The sequence below is a fragment of the Grus americana genome, chromosome 1 (assembly GCF_028858705.1).
Source record: "Grus americana isolate bGruAme1 chromosome 1, bGruAme1.mat, whole genome shotgun sequence".
Classification (NCBI taxonomy): Eukaryota; Metazoa; Chordata; class Aves; order Gruiformes; family Gruidae; genus Grus; species Grus americana.
Genome location: NC_072852.1, coordinates 176,428,885 through 176,452,476, shown reverse-complemented (window position 1 = coordinate 176,452,476; position 23,592 = coordinate 176,428,885). Strand labels below are relative to the sequence as shown.

At 35.6% G+C, this 23,592-nt stretch overlaps 1 protein-coding gene across 1 annotated transcript in view; it reads right to left on the bottom strand.

Moving 5' to 3' along the window:
* Positions 1–23,592, bottom strand: part of KLHL1 (kelch like family member 1) — a 260,797-nt gene that overhangs the window by 150,584 nt on the left and 86,621 nt on the right. The window contains exon 3 of the mRNA XM_054806173.1: positions 14,732–14,868. Coding sequence (XP_054662148.1) covers positions 14,732–14,868 — 137 coding nt within the window. The remainder of the gene's footprint in view (positions 1–14,731; positions 14,869–23,592) is intronic.

Genomic DNA, 23,592 nt, shown 5'->3' with positions numbered 1-23,592 from the left:
GATCCAAGTATCTATTTAAAAATGTTTAATAGGATATTCAGGGGGCATTAATATTACTGCTTCTTCAATTCACCTCCCCCTCATATTTTTATGTGATAAGGAGCTTGCACAAGTACTTCAGTCTGAGCAAAACAAATTAACCAAAGCTTAAAATCTCATTTTGTATTACATTAATTAGGATGAGGGGAAAAAAAAGAGAAAAAAAAAAAACAATCAAAATAACTTTAATGGATTCTAATTGTTATTCTAAATTATAGTTCTATTTGTGACAAATTTTATGTGCATTGCTTATGCAGAAATTAAAATGCCTGTCTTTAGGATGCATCCTTATAATGAATACATAAATTTTATTACCTCATTACCAGATGTGAAGGACAGATAATATATAAAAAATCCCTGATTTCTTTATTCTTTTGCTAAATCTTTTTCCAAGTTAAGGCACAGGTTTTGGATTTTTTTTTTAATCTTATCTTTTGCTTTTATTCTTTCTGCTACTCCTTAGGCTACAATGTCACAACTCATTTTGTGTATAGGGAATCAGTGCATCTTTGACTACCTTTGTATAATGTTAATAAGGTCAGCGTGTGCCACTGGAAACAGTCTCTCTATTGACCAATAGGTGTCAATATAAATATGGTGGAACCACTCAGCAGGTACTGCTCACTTGCTCTGTGCATAAGCAACAAATTTAAACTCAGATCTGTAACACATGGTAATATCATTTTCCCTCATGTGCACTGTAAATTTTTTCTGTCCTGTAATTACACATTTATCATAGAATCATAGAATAGAATAATAGAATTGTTTTGGTTGGAAAAGACCTTTAAGATCATCAGGTTCAGTCATAAATCTAGCACTGCCGAGTCCACCACTAAACCGTGTCCCTAAGCACCACATCTACATGTCTTTTAAATACCTCCAGGGATGGTGACTCAACCACTTCCCTGGGCAGCCTGTTCCAATGATTGACAACCCCTTCATTGAAGAAATTTTTCCTAATATCCAATCTAAACCTCCCCTGGAGCAACTTGAGGCCATCTCCTCTTGTCCTATCACTTGGTACTTGGGAGAAGAGACTGACACCCACCTCACTGCAGCCTCCTTTCAGGTAGTGGTAGAGTGTGACTCCCTTCATAGCAAGACTATTCAACGTTCTTAAGACAGCTGTGAATAAGGATGCACCAGTGAAGTCATGGGAAGTGTCAAGGAGTTAGAAACAAAGGTTAGAACAAATTCCTTTTAATCAGATATTTATCTTTTTAACCTATTTCATGTGTCTTGATCAGTTGTGTTGCAGTTTTGAAGAGTTTCTAAATGGAATTGTTTCCATAGGCTAACTGGTCATAGGAATACTGCTTCTCTATTAGGCCTCCATTTTTTAAAATAAAGGCAGTAAATGGTATCAAGATACTACTTATTCAGGTTTTTGCATAGTAGGTGAATTGCTTGCAATTATGGTTACAAGAAGAAGTTGCTTTTTTGTAACAGCAATGCATTCCACTGAAGACCAGAAAAAAATTACAAAAAAAGGTACTATGTTTCATATTGCTATAACAGACCTTTTTGGCATTGCTTACTATTAATCTTACCAAAGCTTAGGTATCTGCCAGGTAGCCACCTGAGCTAATCATCTGAGATCTCGTTTTACAGTCAATGGAGAGAAATAGAAGAGGTGTTAGAGCAGTGTTCACCTGCTCTGTTTTAGTCACCTGCTTTAGAATGAGATGAATCACTCCCTAAGAGGGGTTATTTCTTGCTTTTAACAATAAAAAGAGCACCTTCATTTGACTTACTGAGACACTGTTAATATTTATATTTGCTGATATGAATTCAGTTCATCTGCTCCCAAACATACAGTACTGGAATCATTGGAATCATAAGGCATCAGGTGATGAAGTGTCTGGAAATGCTTTACACTCTTTAAACACTCTTTGGGTCCAATTCTGATGATCATTCTCTCTGGTACTGTCAACTCCTAGCAATGACATAATGTGTAGTAATCACCTCTTACATCCATCCATGAATAGAAACCAATGAAGAACACAATAAAAAGTATTTTCCCTGTAGCAGAACATCTTTTAGTTTCCAGGTGATTTCCTAAGTGAATGTTAAGGGTTTGATTTTGACCTATGCCTTAAAAGATAAATTCTACATTGCATCATCTCCCACACTTTTCATAAAGATGAAGTTGTTTTCAGAAAAGAAAACATGACAGACAGTATATTCACTTTGCAGAGGTTTCTCCTGATCAAATTATTATTTATTTTCTATTAATTATTGTGGTGAGTTGACCTTGGCTGGACACCAGGTGTCCACCAAGCCGCTTTGTCACTCCCCTCCTCAGCAGGACAGGGAGAGGAGAAAAATAAGATGGGGAAAAACCCTTCATGGGTCAAGATAATGACAGTTTTATAAAGCAAAAGCAAAAGGCCATGCATGGAAGCAAAAGAAAAAACAAAAACATTTATCCTCTACTTTCCATCAACAGGGGATGTCCAGCCACTTCTCACAAAGTAGGGCTTCAGTACGCATAGTGGTTGTTCTAGAAGACAAACATTGTAATGCCCCCCCCTTCCTCTTCCTTTCTCTCAGCTTTTATTGCTGAGCAGACATCATGCGGCATGGAATATCCCTTTAGTCAGTTTGGGTCAGCTGTCCTGGCTGTGTCCCCTCCCAAGATCTTGCCCACCCCCAGCCCAAAGGTGAGGGGGGGACACAAATGTTGCAGAGACAGCCTTGGTGCTGTGCCAGCACAGCTCAGCAGCAGCCACAACACCGGTGTGTTACCAACACCTTGCTGGCTACCAACGCACAGCACAGCTTCTCTTTTTAATCCCTGTGTACAAAATTCAGCTCTTGAAAAGGACAACTTATTTTAACTCCTCTTCACACAGGAGACTTAAATTATTTTTTAAAGTAATTTTAATTTACATTTCTATGAAATAATCTCTAAAATCATTTAAAGTTAAAATCAGGAAAGTATTCAGTTGATTCAGATATGTAACATTTGACTATGATTAGATACTTGATTACATTGTCAGTTATGGTGTTAGGTTTTGAACTCTTCACTACCAAAAATGGCTTCAAAATTATGGGAATTTCTCATTTCAAATAATGATTTTTATATGAAATTTAGATTTAAGTATTATTATGTATATTATGTATAAAAATAATTTCATAAATTATTCTGCAGCCATAAAAATATGTAGTTTGCCAAAAATGAAAAAGCTTCCATTACAGTAATATGAGAATTCTTATAAAGAGAATTCAGTCTTTTAAAAAAGCTTATGATTATTTACACCCTAATATTGCTACATCCTTGTTTGAGTAAAAGAGGACTAAACTAGCCTAATCACATGGTCATTTATGAGTACTGCCAAAGTCCACTGTATTTCAATGGCGTGGAAAATTACAACATGGCAGAGTGATAAGGAAATCCTATTAATGAATTAAAAACTCCCCTGAGCAAAAACCTTCTTGCAAATGTCTGGCTAAAGATCAGAAAAGTATATTAGACAAAATATGCCATAATGTGGTACCTTTTCATCTCCTGGTTTAAAAAAAAAAAACAAAACAAACAAACAAACCACAACTAAACTTCTCTGTTGTATAACTGAAATGTCATGTTTTTTAAAGAAAATTTGTCCGCTGAGTTATAAATATCAGCTTTTTAGAGAGAGACATAAAGATGCTACTTTCTCTTTATGAAGCAACTGCCATTCATGTGCCTTAGCTCATCTTAGATATTTGTACTTAGTCACCTGTAAGACATACATACAAATAACAGGAGCAAAACCAACACATAATTTTAGCTGTGAGTCTAACCTTCATAAAACCTTTTTATAAACTGTGAAGAAAGATACATTGTTAAAATATTAATATAATTGTTGGGAATATTTGCTAAAGATTACTAGTTTGTACTTGAATGGATAATCAATATATTAATAATTACATCACCAAGAATTCAACTGTTATACAGTCATTATATTTGGAAATTTTAAGCTTAGTTTTATATATATATATATATATATATATAAAAGAATACAAACTCACAGATGAAAAGAAAGAAAAAATCCCAAGATAAAGGGTACCTCAACAATACACAAACATAAACAAGATTTACTAACTAAATTTCCAACAGCACAAATCTTGCACTCATACACCAAATAGGATTGGAGATGACAAGAATTATTCCCAAAAGCTCATTTCAGATATAAAGCCTTAGTTTCCCTTATTTCTTTTTAGTCCACGGACTTCAATACCTAGGTTTGCTTCCAGGCCGTAGGTCCTGCTCATCATGCTGCACACGTTGAAAACCACTCCAGGAATTTACTTTTGTAAACAAAAGCAAACTTCATACCAAGGAGGGCAGGAGGAAGCCTTGTTCCAAAAGACTTGTACTGAATACTAGGTACATTTCAGGGAGATTTTATTCCAGTGGTTGCTTTCTATGGGTGATATGACGAGGAGTGTACCACCTTTGGCTTCCAGTGCACTGCCCAGCCTGCCAGAACTATCCCAAACGACTTGCCTCAAACAGGTCCTTTTGCTACAATCAAAACCACACAGTACTCAGTATTTGTCAGTGAGATATAGCCTTTGTATTACACTGAACATAATAAAGCCCTGACCTCTGGAAAAAAAAAGAAAAAAAAAAAAAAGGAGAAATGTCTCAAGGACAAAGGAGCTCAGCTTTCAGGTTTGAAGGAGCACTATTTTATTTTCCACATGTCTGAAGTTAGCTCAGAAGCAGGAATACTCATCTCTGCCAGAATAAGCTTCTCAACCTCTCAGGCAATGATTTGGCAGCTTGTGCTATGGTAGCACAGAGCAGTTCAAATCCACGCTTAAAGAACAAAACGTTACAGAGATGGAGGCATCAATTGCCAACAAAAGAATTTTGCTTATGAGTCTCACAGCTTAATGAAATCTGCTTCGCTTTGGGCTAGATTCCACTGCTGGGAGAAGTGAATACTACAGCATCCTGTTCTGTGGGTACACTTCAGCACAGTCGCTGTGCGATGGGCACAGAATAGAAAGGTACGTTTTACAGTGCAGGGACAGGAGCAATGAAATGCATGAAAGGTGAGGACCTCTTTCACAAACTGCCATTGTGATTTTCCGGATTTTTTTGCTTTCTTTTGGACCTGTGGATACACAGCTAGGAAGCTGAGCTCAGCAGAGTGGATATGGGTACACGTCTCCACTGCAGCAGCTCCAGAGAGAAGCACATTAAAGATGTAGCCCATACTACAGCAGTCTGTCTGACCACTTTCCTGACGCTGTTTAGGCAACAGCATGGCACACGCACCAGATGACAACACAGAGGGATGGCACTTCACTCAAAAGAACCCTGTCATTTTCCAGGCATGTCCTGCATTAATGTTCAGAGCTTGGCTTATTCTCTCTTCAGAGATAGAGTACTTTGAACCTGGCAAGGGACAGCTTTAAAAATGCACCTCGCAGTGCACTCAGTCTAATCATTCTCCCTCTCCACACTCACCGCTTACCTGAGTCTCTCTGAATTTATTCTCACTCACTTCGCAAGAGTAGCAGGTTGCACCACGTTACAAGGAGACACAGTCACTAGCTATCTCCCTATAACAGTCTCGATCATTCTGAATACTCAGAATTTATGGATATCCAGTTCAGGGCTCTTTTCCCAGCAATTCTCATATACTGCACCAAAAGAATGAGAAAACAGCTAGTTCGTAATACTAATTGTAAATTCTGTTCCTTACTGGAGCATCCTGGGTAAACAGAGGAATAGTAACAGTTCATTTTATTGTATAACTCCAGAAAAGAGCAAGGACTTAGAGTTTCAGTGACAGGAATGGAAAACATCTGCTCCAGCTGGACACAAGATCCTCAGAGCAAGGATTGCTTAAATAAATAAATAAATAAATAAATAAATAAATAAGGAGGCAGTCAGTCTGTGCAGTTGGTTAAGCTAAATGGGTCTATAAAGATCTTTCCCACAGACCTGAATTGCATGAAAGCCCACAGCTCGTGTTAGGATCAGAAAGGCATTCAGTGTAGGAAGGTATTTGATTCCAAGCAGGCTGACATCCACAGATGAAGAAGGATGACAGTCTAGTCCTACAATTACAGTGGGGAACTTCGGGAGATTCTTGCATTGTACATATGGACAGTATAGCTGATAATTCAATCCAGGAATAATCCTTGCTGTTGCACTAAGGCTTTGCTGATGCATAAATGAGAACTTAACGAGGAACACTATATGAAAACATGAATCTTGTCAATTGCTCCAGCACTAGTAAGAAGTGTAACTGGAGCAAAGGTATATCCGATCTTGGAAGTGTAGTCAATGCAGAACATCTGTGGACAGGTATTCTGAATAATGGCTTTGCAGATCATGAGATCACTACCACCTTCTCACTTCCTAAATTGGAGCAACCCTAATAAACAAGGCTTCTGTGGGTAATTGCACTCTTTATTGACTCCTGAAAAGGAGTTTATGACAAGTATCTTCTCCTAGAAAAGAACTTCACAGGGGTTCTTTCATATCCGGAAGTTACGTTTATTCAAGGTCTACCACCATCTTTATGATTTGTAACCATTTTTCTATACTCTCCATTATAATGGCTAACAAAGTCTTCCAGGTCAATTCAATTACCTTAACTTGTCCTTCTATCACTGATCCCAGAGTTCCTGGAACAATTAATCTCCCATCTGAAGTGAATGGAAATTCACAAGGGCTTATTCTGTGAAAGTGCAAAGTCAACCTTTAAGTACATGGCAGAACAAATGTAGCGGGAAAGCAGCAGGTGATAGTCTCCTGCAAAAAGTGCTAGATGGTCCATGTTCACAAGGGTCTTTACCATACCACGGAACAACTTACTCAACTTGTTGAATTTACTCAACATGTCACAGAGGTAAAGATCTTTGCAATATGCACAGTATCAGGGATCACTCCAAGTCTCAATGTAATCGCTATTTCCTAGAGGGGAGTAGCCTGAAACACTGTAAACAGGCTACCATCACCTAAGAGTCAGGAATTGTTTGTCTGAGCAGATGACTTTAATAATACACATACAGCCTTACATCATATCTATTAAGTCAAGCTTGTCTGAGACCTTCCTCTAGCACTGAGGCTAACTGGAATGAAATGGCCTCAGTTACATACTAAACTCTCATCCATGGCAGTCACATTCAAACTGCATGTTGAAGAACAATTCTGTGGCTGTGATAACCCCTGCACTGTATGAATACTATAAACTGGCACAGCCCAAAACTATGCTGAGAATCATTCTCTCTGTTTATTCGTATAGACAACTGAGTTTCAGCAATAAAAAAACCCAACAACCAACCAAAAAAAACCCCACCAAAAAAACCCACAAAAAGCCACCCAAATCCCAAAACCAAAAAGCAAACCTCCCTGGGGTATTTAATTAGTAAAGTCTCTGTTCTAAAGGAACCTAAGGGTCCTGGTGCTTAGAGGCAGTTTCTTGCTACATCCCCGCTGTCTGCCCTGTGTGTGTTATTAGATATAACACTGACAGAGAAGACACTTGACAGTACTTTAATTAAAGAATCTCCCAAATAAAATCTAATTAAAAGCCATGCAGTAGGGCTTGAACCTCTTCCATGTATGATCCACGCTCAATTTTTTTTTTCAGATGTGCAGAAGTTAGTCAAGGATATTTTGTTTTCTATTAGTTAACTGATTTTCACTTTTTCAGTTTCATTAACAGTATGAAAGCATCAGCCTATTCTTCTGATCACTGTTGGGAACGCATACTAATTAGATAGCCCGATCCAGTATGAGGAAATCTATAGTAACTTCACAGCTCTGTTGTAACTTCAAAGGAAGGCTCCCAGAATCACCAATGGCAGCAAAATACCAGAAGCTCAATCTCTAGTTCCAGTCCTATCTAAAAAATTTAAGCATAATTGCAAATAATGAAAACTCAAGTTTTAAGATCAAGAAAGAAGCACTACGTAAGAAAATGAAGTAAAGAAATACTCTTCTGTTATACTGCTTATCTTCAACTCTAAAAAGATCAAAGAATACGTGTCCATGTATCCCAGGGCACTAGGATCTCAATCCTAGATTTTCTGCTATCAATCATGTTGCTTCCTGAAAAATGAAACACACTTTTTGCACAGCCATTGCACCTAAGTGTTGGCTTCAGAGTTCCTCAGCTGGCTCACATGAAACATTTAACAGACAATGCAAAAGAGGAAGCTTTGTTTCCTCTTATAGTTCTGTTGTATGGCAGACAAAACATACTTTATTTGAATAAACCAACCAAATGTAGCAAAGTGCAGTTAAATTAAACTTGTACCATGTATTGAAGTTGCATATTTTTTACCAGTCAAATGTATCCTTCACAAAAACAGTGGGAAAACCTTTTTGGTTTACCCTTGTGAATCTATGCAAACTAAAAGAAGTAGATAATTTTGATGCAGCATTTTACTAATAAATGTGCATCATATATACAAAGTTTGAAGTATACAACTTGTAATTACATTGTAATTTAGCTTATGTAACCAGAAGACTTTGTGCTTATTTCAGATAAAACAATATGCAGCCACTAGCTTATTATTTACAAAATTAAGTTCTTCAGTTATAACGCTTATACATATATATGTATTAAAAAAAACACTTCCAAAAGAACCCCAAAGCCCATCTGACATAGCATTTATAGTATATATTTTAACACATCTCAATTTTTCCAGCTTTAATCAAATTGTGGTTTTTAGTGATATCTATCATTAACTTTATAACTAGTCATGTTGAATCTTCACAGAATCTTTAACACCTTTTACTATTTTTAAATCATTATTTTTGGCAGTCTAATTTTCTGTCTTCCTGTTACTACTCTTAGATGGACAGCTCTCTTCACTTGGGAGCAGATCTTATCAAGGCTGTACAGGACTTGATGCTCTGCTGGTCACCATGTAATTCTACCTTGCCAATTATTTAGAACTCTATTTGTTTATACATGAGTGAACACAGTCCAGCTTCACAGTGTGTCATGACTCTGTCATCTACCTATTTACAAGATACAGGGAGAACAATTTACCATTGTATATAGCCTTTCATAATACAATTAAGTGCTCTGACTCCATTATTTAACAGAATAGTATTGTCTTGAGGAAGAAAAAGAGAAAGAAGTCAAAAAGTACTGCCTATTTTAAAAGAAGAAAAAAAAAGTTAGAAAAAAAAGTGAAGCAAGCAAAAAAATTAACATTGTATCTTACTTAAGCATTTGTCCAACTTCACTCATATGTATAGCCTTAAAAACATGACTGGATTTATTTAATATGCTGATTTCTCATAGATTGCAAGCTCTTCCTGAAGTTGATTAGAGTTTAAAATGTTCATTTTCCTTCACAAAGTAAGTAATATCTTGAATGTACACAATTAGCAAAAAGAAAAAACACACCTTTCCTGGTTGGTTTTTTTTTCGTTTATTTGTTTGGGGGAGGGAGGGTTCTAAATTAAATTCACTAGTGTTGCTACCTGGCTACCTTTTCTTTGTCGCCCATTGAGATAACATTTAGTTATTTTTAACATGGTAAGATTTCTTAAAGGCTCACTATCTGTACAAGAAATTGCTCTTGATAATAAACGAACACAACGTCATCATGAAAATGGGACATCCTGAAAATAAATGTAGCCTTTAATTTGTAGAGTAGCAGGGAATTAAAAAAAAAAAAATTGATCTCTACATATTTTTTTGTTTATATATCTGTATCTTTTATATCTATATAGATAAATAAAATTGTTTAGGACCTATTGTAACAGAAAACTTTTTGAATTATTAAATACAAAACCAAATAAGGAAAAAATACTTCTTTATAATTAGGTCAAAGAAAATTGAACATTTTCCCTTAAAAATTAAAGCCTGAAATACAGTTTGTTTAAAAGATTTAAATCTACTAAATGAACAACCAAGATTGATAGAAAGGTTTATGGAAGCTAATATGATGGCAGCAAAATATTATCTTTAGCTCATGGGGTAAAGGAATTCCAATTCTCTACTGAATCAGAATTCTGCTTTATCAGAAATATCATTAAATTCCAATATAAGTTTCATATAAACATAGGAAAATACCCTAATTTTTAAATAAGTAAGATCTATTCACTTTCTTTTACATTTTTAGCAAAACTATTTTTTGTATTTATTTTAAAAGATTAAGACGCATAATCACGAGTTCTCTTTCAAGATTTTGTGAGGGTTTTTTTCAGTGCTGAAAAAGGGAAGCAGCTTTCTCACTCCCTATTCTAAAACTCCTGGGAAAAGTGCATTTGTAGTCAGAAATTACATATTTAAAGGAGATTATAATAACAAAATCTACCTTTTTCTTTAGAAAAACTTCAAAATCACATTTACACCAAAAATATATTTCTACGCTTATATTTCTCTTCTTTTATAACTGGAATAAAAATATGCCAAATATGTTCTAGCATAGAATTTTTACCTTCCTAATAATATTTCACGTTTCTTACTAGATTCAAAATGCATTGAGGTGTAGAACTGAAATTATAAAAATTCAACTATCTTACTGATGGGTTAGTTTGGTTTTGTTTTTTTCTTCTCACTGAAGGCTTAGAATAACAAAAGATAGTATCAAAGGGGTTGTCAAACAGTGACAAACCCTGGCCCAAACCAAGATCAATTATGCTAAGGAGAGCCTAAAAATAGGTTGTATATGGTGGTAATAAATGTTGATTTTGGAATGGATGAACATTAGTCTCTGTGTTGCATAGTTTCTTTTTTTTTTTTAAGCTGTTAATGATGTTAGCAAGTAAGCTGCTAAATTGGGGTTTATTATGTACAATAGTAACAGATAAACTAATGATTTGCACAAATGAGGTGAAAAGGAATGATTATTTGTTATTTCTCACATAAGTAGAACCTATGAGAGAACAAAATTATCAGACAGCAAATTTGGAAATACCAAAGGAAATAACATATTTTACAGTTTAACTCACTACCACAGTATGCTGTGACAATGTAATTTTGTTGTTTTGAACAAACTGCAGTTATCACCTATTTCAACAATTTAGATGAAATGGCATTCAACAGCAACTTCAGAAATTCTGTCCAGAAAATCATGTCCTTTCAGAAGTCTATGGATTTTTCCAGAAGCACAGGGAACAACTATTTTAACTACAGGATTTAAAAGGAAAAAATGAAGATATGCAAAGCAATGTGTAACTAGTTACCAAACTAATATTATTCCATTTTTTTGTACTGATGGATATAGCAGCTGTTAACAACTCTCCTTTCAGATAAATATACTTATCTTTCTTCAGGTCTCTGATGTACAAAATCTCTCCTTCACCAAACTTTAATTCTGATATTTTGCAACAGTATTTGATTTTATTGCTGGAACTGAAGGGTCTGGAATCAGTACAGGATACTTTTATCTACAGTAATACTTTTCATAGATATGCATATTTAACTCTTCTTGAACTACTATTTAATATGTATGATTCACAGTAAAAATGAAATAATTTCACTAGATTCTAAAAAATATAAATCTAACTGAATTACAGTTAATATTGTGGAAATTATTCCCTTTTTTAAATCCCATCTAAAAATATTTGCAGTGTAATACTCTTAACTTCAAGTGTTTGCAAACGAGCCCATGTTCAGCTGCATTTTCCTGAAATGTTCAGTTGTCCCCAGGGAACAACTCCTCTCTTACAGCAGCAACTATATGTGAAATTAATTTTCTTCTTAATCTCCTTTAGCTAAGGAGGTAGTGACAGGAAATAGAAAATAGAAGAAGAGTGAGTAACTGCCCATTTATCAAAATGGTTTTCTCTTCCTGGAGTAAAAGAATAAAGAGCTAAACTGGCCACAGCCATGACTTCCTGAAAACTTTTTCACATACTGTGAAGTCAGTGATTGGAATTTGGCAGCCAAGTTCTCCAGATATTCTGTCTAGACAATGTATGCTCCAGATTACAGATTAAAAGGCTGAATGGGAATTTCTGTTGGCTGCTACACTGCTGGCTATCAGAACGGTGGCTATTTCCTTTACTTTTCAGTGTTCCCCTTGCCACATCCATGCAGCAAGAAGAAAATGAACTGACTTGAAGGAAAAGAGGATATGAACTAAAATGGTGGTAAATAAGGAATCAGAGGGCAAGAAAATAGATAAGAAACTATGAAGCTAGATAAATCCTGAGAGATGATGGAAATGAAAGGGAAAAAAAAAAAAAAGTTTAAGCGTCTTGATCTGGCAAAGAACGTGGGAAAAAAAGAATGATTAACCGAGAAGCAAAGCCTGTGTTTTATTTCAATAAACTGAATAAGTTTGCGATCATGTTCTCAGAATTCCCTGATCGCCTGCGAGTTATCAGTGAATTGTCAATAGCACTTTTGAACGCTCTTGCCTTCTGTACAAGGATGGCCACATTCATGACAAGCCTTCATATACAGGCTATATCCAAGTTTTGTTAGAGAGATTGCTAGTTAGATTTGGCTAAAACTGCCAAGATCAATATAGATAATTGTGTTCCAATATCTGGAAATGTTTCATAGTATTGTTTAATTTACTAGCATACCTGTAGCTAGGAAATTTAGGAGTTGGATAAGACATCTGATGCAGAGAAAAGGAATAGAGAAAGAAATAATGTAACATGAATTTTAAGAAATAAAGACCCAAGCTGAGAATAAATCAAGATAAATCAGAATAAGTGAGGAAGAAGAACCTGATGGAACAGAAATGCTAGAAAGATTAATCAAAACCAGAATGGTCCATGGCATCTGATACGTGTTCTCTTTTAGCATGCAAAATGGACTCATGTTTGCTAAATCTCATCACTCTTTTCTTGTCAGCAAGTATTTGTGAAATTTCCTTTTCAAATGTGAACTTGAGAAGACATTTTTTAAGCCTTTTTTGGTCTCGAAAATGGATTAGAACTAAGAGGATAATGGTGTATTACCACTGCAAGTGACAGAAATTAGACACCTTTGTTACCACCTTAAGCCTCTAATTCTTCAAAGTGACGTTACAATGGCACATAATGTTGCCATTTTTAAGGTAGCTTGGGCATTATGTGACAGTTTAAATGAAAGAACATTACAGATGCAAATTCACACGAGGCAAATTAGAAAACACTGGAATTATACTACCTGTGGAGTTCTCTCTTCACCTGTTTGTGAAGGTTGGTCCTTAATTACCAAACCACAAGATGAAACCTCCAGGTTTTCCACCTCATATAATAAACAAAGTACATCACGTGGCATAGACAAATCGAGAAGTGTAAAGCAGCTGAAAGCCTTAATCTTTTGCAGAAAGTGGAAGGAGTTTGCTTTTTCTAGATTTTCATTACTTCATCCAGTCTCCAGAGTTCTCACAGATAACCAATAAAGTTCTGAGATAGCTTTCTTCATATGGAAAATGGTTAAGTATTTTTTGCTCCTTTCTGTTATCTCTTTCTTTTCATAATCTACACTTACTTGCTATCTTTTGTTGCCAATATTAACTGTGCTGTGTTTTTACATGTGATCATTTAGTGAAAACTGAGGCAAAAGAACCATGCAGTACTTCAGTATTTCCACAGTTTTGTTCCCACGACAGTGTCCCTCATCTTCCTCTCACCTCCTCTTCCTCTTACAGAACAATTTAACATTACCAATAAGGTCTTTTGCTATTCTGTGCCAAGGTATTCTTGATTTTGCCCCAGTATTCCTATGCCATTCATTTTACACTCATACCCAGTAATCAGATTGTATCCTTCTCGTGCTTGGTGAGAACTACTTACACATTCTTCATTTCATGGTTCTCTAGCTTGAAACCCTCTGGATGATGTACATTCCTGAATGGCAACTTATGATTAAATTAATAGATGTGTATTTAGAGAGGATCAAAACAGCGGGGTACGGGCTATTCATTTAAAATTGATGTTAAAATCAAATATTAAATAGAAACGTAATGATAAAATATTGTTAATTTAAACAATATGAGGATGTCTTTTAGGAAACAGAAATAGAAAACAACATATATTTTATACTTACATGATTCACAGCCAAGGGGAGAAAAATTCAGACTACAAATCTTATTATTGGCATTTCCTCTCTTTTAATTACTTTATTTTGTAACTTTAGTATTCTTTCATATTCATGCACTTCAGATACATTGTGCATAACAGCTTGTTTAAGAAGGATAAAACCCAAATCTATTATGCTTTAAAATGTAATAACTATTCGGAAGGGAGTTCTGAGTTATTAACTCTGAGTTACGAGTTATTCATAAATTTATATTACGCAATAGAAACCCAGTCTATAACAGGAAATGAAAGTGACAACGGCCAGCTCATAATAAATTTTTTTTAAATGTTTCATTATTTTAATTTTTTTAAAGATTTATGTAATTATTTAAACTGAAATTTTACTAGAAGAGTAATATAGGGCCATTCTTCAAAAAATGCAGCTGTTCCTTCAATGGTCTCATGTAAACTGAATCATGTGCATGTGAGGCACTTTTTTTAAGTATTTTAAAATAAAAAAATATATAATTTTCTATACCGTCCTCTTCTACTTGCTAAGCCTGACATATTTAACAGTTTGGAGATAAAAGATAGCAATCTGAATTCATTCCTAGAAATGGAAAATAAGTCTTTCAATTGATTGAAATGAAAAAGAAAAAAATGTTTAGAAAAAGAGTATATATAATTGGCATGTAGCAAACAAAACTATCAACATCTATCTCTGTAGGAAGTATAATGTATGCAGTACAATACCTGTATATGCAAACTGAACAAGATCCCACAGTGCGTTGGGGTCTATGCCTTCCATTTTGATCTCTTCTTGCTTGGCTTCACAAACATCACTTGTAAACATGGCAGCAAAGTAGTCAGAGACAGAGCTGAGGACAAGTCTGCAGAAAAAGTAAGAAACTGGTTTCATTTACATTGATATCTGTATTAGAAATTTCATATATTAAAAAAAACCCCAACAAAACAACAAAAAACCCAACTTAAAAAACATATTTTCATGGCAATTATAACTTACCAGGAGCAATATGTTATTAATGCATGTAGGCAGCAAAATACAGCATGACATTTAATTCTTTTTTTTTTCTTCCTGTGGTATGAACCAAGTGGCATATTAGCATACTACTATAGAACAGACATAGAAATTAGCACTCAGTCTTTCCGATAATTTTCCAATCATGCTGATGTCCCAATTGTTAACAAGATAACCTCAGTATCAAAACCAACTTATTAGTGAAACACATTTCATACTGCAGATGTACTATTCATTGTTCTTAAAAGGCCTAATTTTTATAAACTTTAGTAATAACATGTAACATTACCTAATCATTCAACCTTCAGTAAAACTATTAGTAGCTTAACATGCTATTCACTAAAAAAAAAATTAAAATTGTGTTATGCAATGTTTTTGTTAAGAAGCATTTCCAAAGGAAAATAATTTCAAAATGCTTACAAAATGTGCATGGCTTGTTGGGGGTTCTGATTTAGGTATATCAAAACCACAGCAAGAACAAGGTATGACTGTCATTACCGGAGCCTTAAGCTAAGGCATTCTTCTAAATACCATCTACAGTGATATTATGATTTTGTTAGGAGTGAATATTCACAGATGATCTTGAGTTAGAAATGTGGTAGAGCTATAAATAGTGTACCACATGCTTCCATAAAAGATGGTCACATTTCTGGCTTAATTTGAAAACATAATACATAAACACATTAATAAATGACACCAGGATCACAGCTGGAGAACTTGGAAACCAGAGGAAAATATTTAGCCATTGGTATATAGTTAACTGTTTTGTCCAAGCCAAAAAAACCCAAACCCACAAACCTGAAGAATAACAAGTTACCACTTATCAGCCAGTGTAGTAGTTGATTGCTTTTGCTCTCTTAGCTCATCCCAATAGCAAAGTAAAATATGACAGTTTGAATTGGCTTCATAATTTTACAGTGGTTTAAGCTACTATATTTTACCTGCAAGTAGGGCAGCTTGAGAACATATATCTTTACTCTGGCTCAAATGATGAGCAATGACTAATTAGGTGCAGCAGTTTTATCACTGTGTTCAACTCTAGCAATCATGAACTTTAGAAGTAAAGATCCTAATTCACAAACAGTTCACATTTATATTCATGTCATTAATAAAACCAATAGATGGCTACAAAAAGATGACATTAGAAATATACTTCGTTGCTACCTCCAGAGATCCCTAATTCACTAATGATTTATTTATTTTTTAACCACTGAGGAACATTTACTTCTATGTTTATTTATTATCTCAAGTGAGTACATAAGTGTGTATTTAGTCAACCAAGATAATGATACAATTCTGGATAACTAAAAATCTTATAATCCTTCCTCAAATACTTTTTCTGACCACTTATAAATAAGTGACTTGATTCACTGTTATTTGATGCTTGATTTAAAAAAAAGAAAAAATCACAGCAAAAAAGAAAAAAAATGACAAACTGACGATTTTCTATAAGATATAATCTCTCACAGCTAGCAGAGATGTAATTTAGGTCTGTGATTGAGATTTCCATTTGAGAGCATTTTTCATCAGCTATTCCTTCAGATTTATTAACCACCATTTAAATTCAACTACGAGACTTCAACTCGATTACTTACTAAAAGCAAAGCCAAAACCCTTTGCTGCATCAAAACCAATGGACAAATTAATGAACAGAAATTTTAATACACTGGTTGATGATCAACTGAAATATTTTTAAACAGTAGTATCTTATATTTATAATTTATATTATTTATGTGCAGACATAACCTAAACAAGCAGCTCACCTAAACACACAAGTTTTTGAAGGAAAGAGGATTTTTTTTTAAAAATTCCCTTATGTTAATCAATAGTTAATATAAATAATAAATCAGCTATCTCACTAACTGAATATAACAAAAGAGTTAACTCCTTTCAAGACACAAACTTTTTTCTTGGGAAGTACTTCACAAGCTGAATTAAAGTGAAAGGAACTTGCTAATTGCACTTAATTCTGAAAGATGACATGTTTTGTAAATCTTAATTGTGTTCCAGTGTTGAGATAGAAAATGAAAAGTGAGAAATCAAAGGGATCAATTTATATGTAATAATCTGCTGCTTTTTGTAGCTCAGAAGGCTCCAAACAGCTCTAAATCTTGGTTTAAAGGCATGTTGACCTATTCATGAAAAAAGGTCAGGTGTCTCAGGATGTCACCTGTTTTCAACTACTGATGTGGCAGTCAGAATACATAATAAATTCTTTCATCATTGAGAATCATAGCAGGTAACTCATGGCTAAAAATGAGTTTGTGGACCTAGAAAGATTTTCTTCCAGATTGAGGGACTTCTCTACCTTTACTAGAACTAAATTCAGCCTGATTTCTATTTTTCTTTTATAATACAGAATAAAACTGATTCCTGTTGTGACTTTTTTGTCCTATGATATCAGATTTTATTTTCTTTTATTATAGAATATTTCCTTGCAATTTTCACAATTGTTTTCACATTCGCCTTTAATACAGAATTCCCTCAACTTGGTTGGTGCATTTATTAATTGAAAGAAGTAAACGAAAAAAAATAAACTAACCTTGATAACTTATATTCTTTAAGCAAGCTCTGATGATATTTTACTGCTGAGTAGAATCATGGTAGAGTTTCAGTTATGAGTACTGAAAACTCATAGGCATGACACAACTTTTTTCCACACATATTAGGCTAGTTCATATAGGACTTGAATATTCATTGCTTTTAAATGTGATTTGTTGCTCTATAGAGGACACCACAGCGAGTGTCTTTACTGATAGTGGTGCTCTACAGCTCTTCTTACAGCAGGCAAACATTTACTGCATATATGGAGAAAGCTTCCTGATTTCCCAAATTTTAAGGCTTGCAGAACATATACTAAGGTATATCCATTCATGCATTTGAAAAAAATTCAGGAAAAAAAGGAAGCACACACTGGCTGTCATTTCCAGAACAATTTTGGCAGTACAATCGAGACTGCCATCTTTTCTGAGTAAAACATAACAAAGGAGCAAGCTGTGGAACAGATCAACTGTTTTGGATTACACCAGGTGTAATTTTCAACTCAGCTTCAGTAATTCAATACTTTGCTTGTGCAAAGCATTTGACACCGTCCCTCACGGCATCCTTGTCTCTAAATTGGAGAGACATGGATTTGACCAATGGACCACTTGGTGGATAAGGAATTGGCTGGATGTTTGCACTCAAACAGTTGAGGTCAATAGCTCGATGTCCAAGTGGAGAACAGAGGCGTTCCTCAGGGGTTGGTATTGGGACTAGTGCTGTTTAACATCTTTGTCCGCAACATGGACAGTGGGATCGAGTGCACCCTCAGCAAGTTTGCCAACGACACCAAGCTGTGTGGTACAGTTGACACACTGGAGGGAAGGGATACCATCCAGAGGGACCTTGACAGGCTTGAGAGGTGGACCCACGCGAACCACATGAAGTTTTCAACAAGGCCAAGTGCAAGGTCCTGCACATGAGTCGGGGCAATCCCAAGTACAGCTCCAGGCTGGGAGGAGAATGGATTGAAAGCAGCCCTGAGGAGAAGGACTTGAGGATGTTGGTGGACAAGCAGCTCATGATGACCCAGAAAAGTGCACTTGCAGCCCAGAAAGACCACCACATCCTGGGCTACATCAAAAGAGGCATGACCAGCAGGTCGAGGGAGGTGATCCTGCCCCTCTACTCCACACTCATGAAACCCCACCTGGAGTACTGCATCCAGCTCTGGGGCCCCAACATGGATCTGCTGGAGCAATTCCAGAGGAGGGCCACAAAGATGATGAGAGGGCTGCAGCACCTCTCCTATGAGGACAGGCTGAGAGAGTTGGGATTGTTCAGCCTGGAGAAGAGAAGGCTCTGGGGACACTTTATTGCAGCCTTCCAGTACCTGAAGGGGGCCTACAGGAAATCTGGAGAGGAAGAACAAGAGATAATGGCTTTAAACAGAAGGAAGGTAGATTTAGACTAGATAAGAGGAAGAAATTCTTCATTACGACAGTGGTGAGGCACTGGAACAGGTTGCCCAGAGAGGTTGGGGATGCCCCATCCCTGGAAGTGTTCAAGGCCAGGTTGGATGGGGCTTTGGGCAACCTGGTCTAGTGGAGGGTGTCCCTGCCCATGGCAGGGGGGTTTGGAACGAGATGATCTTTGAGATCTCTTCCAACCCAAACCATTCTATGATTCTATGATTCTATGAAAACAGCACAAATCCAAACCTTCTTGCCCTGTACTCCCTCATGGACTGTGCAGAAGTAGAGAGTGTTTGCTGTAAAAGCTATTGGTTCCTGGAGGAATTTTGCTTGTCATTTTTTTATCAATGGTAATTAATTGATATGATTCTATAATTTATTTGTTTTGCAACATTTTCATTTTATTTTTCTTAATCTGTCAATTATAGTTTTTTAGACTCTATTTCACTTAAGATCAACATTAAATATGTAATATTGATTCTCTGTTGAAGAATTTGACACTATATATACCTTCTACCTTAACCTGTCACCTAGTCAGCATTTCAAATCTAGAATTCTTTGCCATCTACCTTTCTTCCTTTGCAGTCAGGACACTGAAATGTTAATTTGGGCTTGTTACTGCTATAATTGCCTCCGTCTTCTGAATTTGTGAGTATGTAAAGAAAGCCATGAAATGTATCATAAATTATTCTTGTCCATAAAATTCTAACAAGATTCTCTAATCACATTGTGTATCTTGTCTGTAGGAAGAGAACAAAAAAATTCCATTGACCACTTATATATTGCAAGCTTTTCCTTTAGTTTGCACCAACAGACATTGTTCATAGACTCTTCTCCACCCTTCTCTTGTGGATTAGAGCAGCTGCTTTTCATTCCATTGACTAACTTGATGATCAGAGACATTTTCAGGAATTGTCATTTTCAGAGACAACACAATAACAACTAGGTTAAAACAGTGTCTGTTCTCTTTTGCAGTCTCTCCAGGGTTTACATTTTGTTCCTCCTCTCTAAACCAAAATTGTAATCAATCTTTATGGAACAATAACATATTCAGGGGAGGTACAATATATTCAATAACAGGGAGGTACCACTGCTGGTTTGAAACACCCTGAGACACAATTCACCAGTGGGTGTTGAAGTATTTATGTTGGCTATGTTTCAAGATGTGGAACTCAAAAACTACTTTTTGTAAAAGAATATTGGGAACTAATAAAGCATCTGCTATATTTTTCTATTGCTTGTGAAGAGTATGTACAGCCAGTCATTGTCTATTCTGCCCATTGACTCTGGTTTGCTCATGAACAACTTCTCTCCTTGAATCTAAGTTTTCCTCATCTCAGACTTGCTTGGAAACAAACCATCAGCTACTTTGATTTTCTACATTGTCATTACTTGTCCCTTCAAAGCAGAAATCATTTATTTTTTCAGAGTCAACAGGCAAAGGAAATATGTGCTATCTTAGGGCAAGAAAGATGGTATATCTAATAAATGCTATCACATTGCAAGCCTTGATAGTATTGAAGATTGAACAACAGTTAGAAAGAAAAACTGATGAACTGTCAGTTCGAACTGTGTAGAATGACTTTAGTTGATGAAACTATGCGTCTGTAGGCTCTAAGTGACTAATAGATCCCAATTAGTAGTGACAAAAAGCTGAGATTACGTATCGGTCATCTGAATGGTACGCAAAAGCAACTAAGTCTCAATAGTAAGATGCATTCAACTGACTTCTCAAAAACATGCTTTGTGTGAATCATTCCATTGTTCATTGAAAATTCATTTTTATTTCTTTTAGAATTCAGAGCTTAAAATTGCAGATTTTTTAAAAAATATCATATTTATGAATACATACATATGAGCGTATATATATATTCACACTTTGACTTCGATATCTGTCAAATTGAAAAAAAACCCCATACATTTTATAGAGAAAAAAGGAAATAAAAAATCTGCCAAAAATCAGATGGCAAAATTCTAAATATTGTTTCCCCAGTCTTTGTAAATGAAAGCTGTTTCTGTGCAGTTAAAAAAACAGGAGATAATCTGAGAGTTAATTTGGGATTCAGTATCCACTCAGAACTATGATCATCATGCAATCAGCTTCCTAATAATTCAGCAGCATCAGATTAGCTCATTAAAATATCAGAAATTCACATTTATCGCAAAGAAGTGGTCAGTGAGTATGTAACAGTTAAATTAATGAGAATTGTCTCATCCTTCCCACAGTAACTGATAATATTGACAGCCTGTCCTTTGTGCTTATCTCATTTTGGGGAAAAGTGGAACAGAACTACATGATAAACTTTTTTTTTCCCTGACCATCTGTGTAATATTTATAAACTAACCTATTTGTAAAGGCAATTTCATTTAGAACAATATCGTCATCATCATCATCAATAATAACAAAGATACCCAAAGAAAGCAAAAAAATCTCCCCAAACCCATAGACGGTCAGATTCAATTTTCGAAGATAATTGATTAAGCCTGAAACAAGAGTGTTTCCTTTTTGTCTTTACTCAAACATGGTTTTCTTCCAATTTAATCTCTTATAAAACACATAGCTACAAGTATAAATGATACCAGTAATCTATACTAAGTGATGTTCCCTCTTTGCCCTCACAACCATGCTTTTTGAGTTTACATTCTCTTCTTTCTTTGTTTCATCTTCTTGTAATTCTTTCACTGTCTCCCAGACATTTAAGTGCAAATACAGTAAGTGGCTCTTTATCTCTTTTACAGTACAAACTGAAACACAGTTTTACAAGTCATTACATCTCTGAAGTTGCCACAATGTTTTTAGGAATGTTACACAAATTAGACATCATTTCCACCAAACACACCATGTCTACAGTAGCTTTAGTTTTTTCCAGAGACTGCAAGTAATGCACATATCACAGCTGCCAGACTTGACTACAAAGTCCATTGTCCAAAACATTTTGCCGGTGTCAGTTTGTGTCCCTGTGTCAGTTTTGAAGATATCTGCTATTGTAGCCAGTATCTTGAACTCTATGCTGCTTTGAACTAGTAGTAAGATGAAAAAAATAAAGAGAAGACAGAAATATGAATCCAAGCAACTTCTCAACATTTGGGAATGGGCAGGAGAGGCAAAATGTCACAGTGAGGAATCACAGAATCATAGAATCATTAAGGCTGGAAAAGACCTCTAAGATCATCAAGCCCAATCGTCAACCCAACACCACCATGCCTACTAAACCAGGTCCCGAAGTGCCACGTCTACACGTTTTTTGAACACCTCCAGGGATGGTGATTCCACCACCTCTATGGGCAGCCCGTTCCAATGCTTAACCACTCTTGGCTAAGAAATTTTTCCTAATATCCAATCTAAACCTCCCCTGGTGCAACTTGAGGCCATGTCCTCTTGTTCTATTGCTAGTTACTTGGGAGAAGAGACCCACACCCACCTGGCTACAATGTCCTTTTAGGTAGTTGTAGAGAGTGATAAGGTCTCCCCTCAGCCTCCTCTTCTCCAGGCTAAACAACCCCAGTTCTCTCAGCCACTCCTCATAAGACTTGTGCTCCAGACCCTTCACCAGCTTCGTTGCACTTCTCTGGACACACTCCAGCAGCTCTATGTCTTTATTGTGGTGAGGGGCCCAAAACTGAACACAGTATGAAGATAAGAGCTGATGAAGATACATTATGATGCAATTACAAAACATAGTTCAATACTCTTTTCCAGAAAAAAACCCACATCTTCAGACACCTAGTTGAATATAGAAAGACAACAAAATCAACTGTGATCCTCTATTTGTGGGCTTAATGATTTTATTTATTCACTGCAATTCTAAAAGGAAAAGGGGAAAAAAGCTTGCAGGAGAAGGAATAATTCAATCTTAGATCATTTGAACTACTGGCATAAATGTCAGAAACACAGAGATTAGGTTTGATGAAAGTATATAGATTGATCTGTGAAGTCATTAGAATAAGGCCAATTTCTGCATGTGCAAGATCTTTAACTGGTACATACTCAATTATGTGAACTTGAGGTCTTTTACGTCTGAAAAAGGTCCAAATAAAATCAGAAGAGTTCCTTGTCGAGATCACAGAAATGAATTTGAAAATATTAATGCCATTCTCAGTATTAGGAAATATTCTTTATCTACTACTCCTTCTTCTTAATAAAAAAAAAAAAAAAAAAAGTTTTCAATCAAGGTTAATATTGAAAGCTTATCTAAATTGCCTTCCTGCTTTCTCTCTAATAGCAGGAATTTTTTTTGTTGTTGTTCTGTCCCAATCATATTACTTGAATAATTTGTTTTTAAACGCATGGACAGCAGGTCCACAGTTTAGATGCAATGTTTGACTCGGGAAATTCCTCAAATCATAATTACAGATATCTGGGAGTGAACATAGGGCAGCTGTACTGCTTACACTCTCTGCTTTCCACTAGCATCTGTTACTAATGCAAGAAAACAAGCTCAGTCTTAGGACTGTATATTGTGCATTCTGCTTCTTTCACCCCCTGCCTTTAAATTGTCTTTCCTTATCTGCCTGGTTCTTTATCTTTCATCTCTCCGTTCGTCTTAACTTTCTCCATTTTTTTCATTTTATTGATACTGTTTTTTTCTTAAACTTCACCTCCCTATAACAGAATTCAA